Below are 8618 nucleotides of genomic sequence, written 5' to 3' on the forward strand. Positions count from 1 at the left end.
TTGGAACTGGCTGTTGGTGATTGGTCGGCTCTTCCTGGGCTACCAATTACAAGTGAGGATCCTAGCCCAGGATGAAAGCTTCACATGGTGTTTCAGTGACAGAGTTCACATACATACTCTGGTCAGATTGAATACACCACACTAATCCTCTGAATCCCAGAGCCAGGAGGCAACATCAGGGGAAGGTCTCAGCCTCTATGCCCTGTTGCTGGCCCTCCAGAGGAATTGGTTGGCCACTCAGTGAGACGGGATGCTGGACTAGATGGCCTGTTGCTCTGATCCAACAGGGCCGTTCTTATTGTTCCAGTGTCTTTTAGTTGCTTTATCCGTGCCCTCTTCTTTTTACCCAGGGTTTTAACTGAGGGATTACATCTGTTTAGCTGTTTTAATGGTCTTGCTTCTAGCCTGGGGACTGTTGTAGAGGTATTTTTCTAGGCTGCTCAGTGTTTGTTTTATGCTATTTTTATGCCTGCACTTTGTTTTTCATGTTGATAATGTATGCTGCTGGTTTTATTGCATTGTTTTTAGTTGTGAACTGTTTGAGCAGGTGTTTGGAGAGGCGGCATACACAGTCCGTAAATGAAGGTGATGATGATAGTAATAGTAAAAAAAAGTATGCACTTATTCCTAGAGGTTAAAACTGATGCTCTCCCAGGTACGATGTGCAGGCATTCTGCTTCTATCCTTGCAAAGGGAGTAAAGACAGCCTCATTTCTCTTGCCAGAATTAAACTGGGAGCGCGAACTCCCCACGATACCAAGCTTTCCTCCTAAAAATGCTCCTTCCACATCTGCCAGTGGTGGTTGCACCTATACATTGTGCAAAAAGAAACCCCACCTTGCGTCTGGCTTTTCCCATGCTAATGTGAAGGAAATCTATTTTCGTCCTTGCAGACGGAAATACTGCTGCAAAAACTTGCTCCTTCCTGCTAGGGATTTTAAAAGCAATTAGAGATTTGAGTAGAGAATCTGCTACTATGTCCCCCCAAAAATAAGTTTTTGGTTTGGCATCTGGCCAGGTGAATGGTTCTAATAAAAAAAAAAAGTGAAACCTGCATAAATATTGAAGTGCAGCAAGAGCCAAACCACATTCCACAATGGTATCTAATGTTTGGGTTCGAAGCGGCAGAAATGTTAATCAGTCCCACCAGATGCTGCTATACTAGCTTCCCTCGCCAGATTCGCCTGCATCTTCTTGGCCCTGTTTGGCAGTATAAAGCGTTTTCGATGGGCAGGTATTTCATAAGAACATAAGAACATAAGAGATGCCAATGTTGGATCAGGCCAAAGGCCCATCCAGTCCAACACTCTGTATCCCACAGTGGCCAGAAATACCAGTGCCATCAGGAGGTCCACCAGTGGGGCCAGGACATTAGAAGCCCTCCCACTGTTGACCCCCCCCCAAGCACCAAGATGACAGAGCATCACTTGCCCCAGAGTCCCTATCTATACCTTGTGGCTAATAGCCACTGATGGACCTCTGCTCCATATGCTTATCTAATTCCCTTTTGAAGCCGTCCATGCTTGTAGCTGCCACCACTTCCTGTGGCAGTGAATTCCAAGTGTTAATCACTCTTTGGGTGAAGAAGTACTTCCTTTTATCCGTTCTAACCCGACCGCTCAGCAATTTCATGGAGTGCCCACGGGTTCTTGTATTGTGAGAAAGGGAGAAAAGTACCTCTTTCTCTACCTGCTCTTTCCCATGCATAATCTTATAAACCTCAATCATGTCACCCCTCAGTCGTCGTTTCTCCAAGCTAAAGAGCCCTAAGCGCCTTAACCTTTCCTCATAGGGAAAGTGTTCCAACCCTTTTATCATTCGAGTTGCCCTTTTCTGCACTTTTTCCAAAGCTATAATATCCTTTTTAAGGTGTGGTGACCAGAATTGCACACAGTATTCCAGATGAGGTCGCACCATTGATTTATATAGGGGCATTATTATATTGGCTGATCTGTTTTCAATACCCTTCCTAATAATCCCCAGCATAGCATTGGCCTTCTTTATTGCAGTCACACACTGTCTCGACATTTTCAGTGAGTTATCTACTACAACTCCAAGATCTCTCTCTTGATCAGTCTCTGCCAGTTCAGACCCCATCAACGTGTATTTATATTTAGGATTTTTGGCTCCAATGTGCATCACCTTGCACTTGGCCACATTGAACCCCATTTGCCATGTTGACGCCCACTTGCCCATCTTTGACAGATCCCTTTGGAGTGCCTCACAATCCTCACTGGTTTTCACCACCCTGAACAACTTCGTATCATCCGCAAATTTAGCCACTTCACTGCTTACTCCCAACTCCAAATCATTAATGAACAAGTTAAAAAGCAGTGGACCAAGTACTGATCCCTGAAACCAGGTGATGCTTACCCCCCTCCACTGGGAGAACTGCCCATTTATACTCACTCTCTGTTTTCTATTAATTAGCCAGTTTTTGATCCATAAAAGGACTTGTCCTTTTATCCCATGATTTTTGAGCTTACTTAGTAGCCTTTGATGAGGAACTTTATCAAAAGCTTTCTGGAAGTCAAGGTAACCCTCTAAATACTTGAATTTCTTCCCAAAACAAAATTGCAACAAATAGGAGACAAGCTCTACTGAAAGTCAAATATTTCTTTCTTTCTTTTTTTTTTTGACCCCCCCGGAGGGGATTTTTTATTGCATTTTTTTATCTACTACAAACTACAACGAAAAATTGGGAAGGGGTAACTACATCTAGGGAGAAAGGAAAGAAAACCACAACTAACTAAACCCCCAAGAATAGGAGATCATCTCAACAGCTTGTATAAATGTTAATCTTAACTTGCTAATATTACTTTGAACATAGTCGGCTATGCTAAATTTTTTATCTTTTTATCCAAAGTTTTAACCATTCAAGAGAACCCCCAGAGCATCCCACAATAAAACTAAAGTTTAAAGGTACACTTCAGAGTCCTTCAGCCTTCATTTTGTCTTATCTTTTCTAATCCTCAATTTATATGTATGCTTGGGGGCTGAAAGGCAAACATTTCAAGTGATAAACCTGAATGGTGATCTTGTGTGCTTGTATGAAAGAAAGAGACTTTGAAAAGCCCAGATAAAGAATAGTACAATTTGATACAAAATGTCACTGATCACACTTGTATCCCTTGCTTCCACCAAAGAGTCGAAGGCTGTGTATATAGTTCTCTCCTCCTTTATTTTATTCTCACAACAGCCCTGTAAGGGAGGTTTGTCTGAGAAAGAGTTACTGGCTGAAAGTCACTTTGAAGCTTCATAAGTAGGGATGGACACGAACCTCATTTCTGCAGTTCAGTTTAGTTTGTGGTTCATGGCTGAACTACAAACTGAACCGTGAACTCATACGAACTGGGAGGTTGGTTCATGAACTGACCTGGTTCGTATTGGTACATGAGCTATTTAAAGTTTAAATCCCTGCTTTCTGCTCCCCACAGCTTTTCACAGGGAGCAGAAAGAAGCTGTTTTTTTTCTTCACAAACCACCATGGACCACCACAAACTGCACCAAAATCCATAGAGGTTTGTGGTGGTCCTTCGGTTCATAGTCATTGCTTTGTGAACCACAAACCAGCTAAAAGTCATGATGAATTCATCAGCCAATTCATGCCCATCTCTGTTCATAAGTGTACGAATTTGAATGAAGGGACTCCTCAGCCAAAGCCTGACAATCTAACTGTTACATCACAATTCTTACTTAGAATGAAGCACGTAAATTGCTTTAATCAAGGGTAGTGAAGACCTGGTCAGCTTTCCCTGGTTTGTCTTAGTATTGGATTCTGGACAGACAGAAGACAGTGTTTCTTCCCAAATAAATAATTATTTTGTAGAACTTGCTGCCACAAGACATGGTGATAGCTACTAGTATAAAGGTAAAGGTTCCCTTGCTCGAAAGCCAGTCGAGTCCGACTCTAGGGTTGCGATGCTCATCTCCATTTCAAAGCCGAAGAGCCAGCGCTATCCGAAGACATTTCCGTGGTCATGTGGCCGGCCTGACTAAACACCAAGGCGCACGGAACGCTGTTACCTTCCCACCGAAGTGGTACCTATTTATCTACGTGCAATTTCTTGCTTTCGAACTGCTAGGTTGGCAGGAGCTGGAACTAGAGACGGGAGCTCACTCCGTCATGCGGCAACCCGGGTCTTGAACTGCTGAACTACCGACCTTCCACAGCCTGCAGTTCAGCGTCTTAACCACTTGAGCCACCGCAGCTGTACTAGTATAGACAGCCCTAAAAGCAATCTGGACAAATTAAGGGAAGTTAAGACTATTATTGGTCTTAGCAACCATGTCTAAATGGAACTTCCATCTTTAGAAGCAGATTCTATGAGTGAATGCCATTTGCCTATGAAGCAAATGTTAAGTGAGGGCTGCTGCCCCCCTGCTTATCAGTTTCCTGGGATCATCTGGTCACTGTGGGAAACAGAATTCTGGGCATAAGAGTGATCCAACAGTATGCATCTTCTTAATGCTGGTTTGGATACAACTAGGTTTTTAGCGGGTGAACAGGGGAGGAGGGGTCCCCTTTGGCCATTAAAAAAAAGGCCCCACTGGAGATGATGAGATCAGCAATGACAAAAGTCATGCAGGCAGATGGGGGCTGTAGTCAGGAGAGGAACTGGGCCGGATTAAATGAAAAACTGGTTGGATCTAACCTGCTGTCTCCATTATAGGATTTCCTGGTTGCATTCACAAGAGAAAGTTGACATGATAGTTCCTTACTGCAGAAGCATTTTCATATCCCACTGCTGATACTCTTCTTTTCATTTTTCAGTTGCCTAAAGGATAAGAATTTTGAGATGTTGGAAAGAGGAGAAATTGATGTGAAGGGCAAAGGGAAAATGCACACTTACTTTCTGATTCGAAACATGGCTGCAACTGAGAACGAGATCATGGGAAGGCCAACGAGGGCACCTGATCCAAGCCATGAAGCTGCTCAGTCCTCTCAGGAGTACAAAGCTGAGGCATCCCCAAAACCGTGCTCACAAGGTAGACTTAGGCAAAAAAGCAAATACTCCCTTTGATAAAGGCAAACTTTGAATGACATATAATTTTTTTTCCCTTCCAAGACATTCAGCCAAATCCTGATGAGGAAATGCTTCCTATCATTGCAATGAAGTATGCTGACAGCCCCATAGAAGCACACGCCAGCCTCAAAGGAAGGAATCAGACAAGGCTGAAGGACTTGGCAGGTATTAAGAAGACGGATGCCTGTTGGGTGTGGGACCAAGATACATCAATGTCTCCTTGTAAAGGGGGACCTAGTTGATCAGTAAATGAAGGACTTGGCCGTGGAAGATAACCACTCCATTATGTGCAGCAGCAGCCTGTTTACATTTGTGTTATTGGCTCTTGGGTCTCTGCACATTCAAGATAATAGCTGTGCAGGACAGAGATAGTAAGAATGGATATTCAATTGTGTATGAAAAACATTCCCCAGTTTCCCTAGCTGGTTCAGTCCTTACTGAATTGTAGCATGTGGCTTTTTTGTTGTTGTTGTTACCATGGGTACGTAGATTGGAAAGCTGCTGCATGGCTTGGAAGAGAGATGTTCATTCAAGGATTGCATAATCGGTTGTACCCTGGAGCCTGTGTGGCCCCTGGAATGGAGCATCTGCTTCTTAAACAAGAAAGCAGAAATTTTATTTTTGAATGCATTTTGAGAGGATTTATGTAATGCTGTTGTGCAGTTATGACACAAGCCGATCACTGACAGCAACCAAGATTTTACTCCCCAGTGAGAAGAGGTGAAAGAGAGGAAGGGCACATATCCTTTTGAGCTGTAAGCAGAGTTACTAATGCTCTCTGTCTCCAGGCCTTCAGCCACAGGCTGTCTATATACTATTAGCCACTTGTGGCTGCAATCTGCAGATAGCTAAATCCATGGACTGGGGCCACACAGAGACTAAAGAGATTTTTCTGCACACTCGGGGGATTCCTCAGGTGTACAGAAAAACCTGAAATCTTTTTAAAAAACTATATGGGGGGAATCAATTATCCCCAAAGCAAAGTAGCATTCTCTGTGCAAGTGTAGAGAATGCACTTACTTCCAGCATTTGTTCCAGAGGATCCGTGGCTGCACAACCTCAGAGGCCTGCTGGGCTCAGTGATGGCCACACAGCCCAGGAACCTCATGGATTCAGACAGTGGTGGCCACACAGCCCAGTGAAGCCCCTGAGCCATGCTGGTCTCAGTGCAAAAGTGGGGGGAGGGAATTCCCCCTGCAAATATCGTGGGCCCAGACAATTCTATGGGGAGGGATAAAGGACTCCTCAGCGAGCCCTCCCTGAAGCAGCTCCACGTGAGCCACTAAGAGTGGGGTGGGGTGGGGAAGGTGGTGGGCCAGTGAAAAAGTGGGAGGGGAGATAGGATCCCCCCCATGAGTATTGTGGGCCTCACTTCTAAAATATATATTTTAAACTTAATCTTCAGAATTAAAATGGTTTGCTCATACTGCAGCTTTTAATGCAAAGCTCGCAATCTTTAGAAGACTCACAGAAAGAACTTGTCTTTGCAGGCAAACTTCCTGATGTAGGGACCTATGAAAGTCTCCATGGTGACCAGCAGGCACATAAAGATTCTTATCTTATGCAAGGAAGAAGCAAGCCAGCAGCAGAGGAACCCCGGATCAGGAATGTCAGATCCAATTTCTGCAATTTATTTTAAGCACCTGAATGTTCAAGTTGAATGGTACCAGTATGTCATGTGGTATAATATTTTGCTACCGCCCTTGAAGTTCTGACTTTGCATACATTTTTTTTTAAGTATGTGCTCTAAAGCGGATGTTCCTTCAGTCTCTTGTGGCAATAATGAAACCACCTCTGGCATATCTTGATCACAGTATTGAATTGTCTTACGTATGTAAATGTGATACCTTTCATTGTGTGAGGCAGAAGGTACTATACTCCAGGTAAGTCCTAATAATTGAAAGTGTTCGTTTATTGTATCCCAAATGTTTCCAAAAAGCAAAGGTGGATATGGGCAGTACAGCAGTGCTCAAGGAGACATTTCATCAGTGCAATATTATACCTGTGCTGTGTCTGTAGCCACTGGTCTCGTACACAATGGTGCTATGGAAGGAGGCAGGGGGATTCAAAATGGATAAAAGAAAGGACTTCTTCACAAAACACAAAGTCATTTTCATTCTAGCTTACTGAGATGGCTGTTATGGAACACAGGTGGGGTTTTGAGGTCTCCTGGCATTACAACTGCTCTCCAGGTGACAGAGATTAGTTCCTCTGGAGAAGACGTCTGTGTTGGATGGTGGACTCTATGGCATTATATCCTGCTGAGCTCTCTTCTCTCCGTAAACCCCATCCTCCATAGGCTCTACCCCCAACATTTCCCAACCTGGAGTTGGCAACCCTACCTATCGCTATTTGGCATGATCGCTAAATAGAGACTCACTGCAGAGGGAAAATATCTGATACTGAAGACAAAAACAGGGGTATACCATCACACTTATACTTTCTTTGTGAGCATCCAGAAGCATCTGATTGGCCATTGTTGGAAGCGGACTACTGGACCAGATGGAAGGCCTAGTCTGATCTAGCAAGGCAGTTCTTATGAGCCCCCTCCCCCCTGCCATTTGTGCAATGCCACAATTACTATGGCTTCTTGTTGTTGTTGTTGTTCATTCACACAGTCTGACTCTTCACTCTGGCTTAGTAGCATTCTAATTCTAGTTAGGAACACATCTCGGATTATTTCCCCCCAGCACCCAGCCACATAGTGGTAGACGCGTGTTCACACCCATCCCTACATTAGAGGGGAAAGCCCCCAATGTATGCAGATTTAAGGAACTCATAATGTGAGAAGCAGCTCAAGTGTGACAGCCACTGTAACCAGGACTGGTTCTCCATCCTCCCTGCCTAAGCGACTGCTTGGAGTGGGACAAGGAGGAGGGCGCCAGTGCACTGCACTGCACTGCAAGGGCTCAGCTCACTCCTGACCCTTAGCATGGCAGCACAGGCCTAGGAGGAGAAGGATGAACCTTGCTTGGGGGTGGGGGGTGGTGGTGGTAACAAAACACCTTGAACTGGCCCTGGCTGCAATAAACCAGGCTTGCCTCCAGATAAATGTGTTGGGGGTGTTTTCACATTGCTTACGCCTATGCATATCAATTTGCCCCAGACTCAAGCTGTCACATGTGAAAGTGTTCCTTTAAATGCAAATTAGTTTGGGGTAGATTTCCCCAATTAACAGTTCAAAACAGGTCCTGTTAAGGGAGGTCCGAAGTGTCCCCTTGCCCCCGAGTGGGCTATGAATTGCTCTTTGGCCAAATGCCAGGGACAAGTGAAAGGAAGGTGTGGCAGGAAGCAAATCCATCAGCCTCACAGGACGTCTCCAGCTCAAAACAAAGTGATTAAAAACTGATAGATTAAATGAGAAGACTGAGTTGCAAACAAGTTTAATTTTTTACTGTAGTTAAGCCTATGCATTAATACCACCACCCAAACGTACAATTCTCACCAGGTCCCCAATATGATCAACAGCATAAAAACAAAAGGTGGGTTTGGAAGTTTATAAAGCAGCCAAGATCGATGTCCAGGGTGCTGTTTGAAGAAAAGGGGAGAGTGAAGTTTAGCCCTGCTGTCTGAAGCCTATATATGCTCTAG

The 8618-nt window shown here is 44.3% G+C and overlaps 1 protein-coding gene across 1 annotated transcript in view; it reads left to right on the top strand.

The window, feature by feature from the left end:
• LOC107111079 (guanylate cyclase soluble subunit beta-2-like) overlaps window positions 1-6944 on the top strand; it is a 60140-nt gene extending 53196 nt beyond the window's left edge. Inside the window, exons 14-16 of the mRNA XM_015411997.1 lie at window positions 4775-4989; window positions 5070-5213; window positions 6536-6944. Coding sequence (XP_015267483.1) covers window positions 4775-4989; window positions 5070-5213; window positions 6536-6666 — 490 coding nt within the window. The 3' untranslated portion in view covers window positions 6667-6944. The remainder of the gene's footprint in view (window positions 1-4774; window positions 4990-5069; window positions 5214-6535) is intronic.
• Window positions 6945-8618: the final 1674 nt, after the last annotated feature.

Source organism: Gekko japonicus, unplaced genomic scaffold, assembly GCF_001447785.1.
Source record: "Gekko japonicus isolate JY-2015 unplaced genomic scaffold, Gekko_japonicus_V1.1 scaffold825, whole genome shotgun sequence".
Lineage (NCBI taxonomy): Eukaryota > Metazoa > Chordata > Lepidosauria > Squamata > Gekkonidae > Gekko > Gekko japonicus.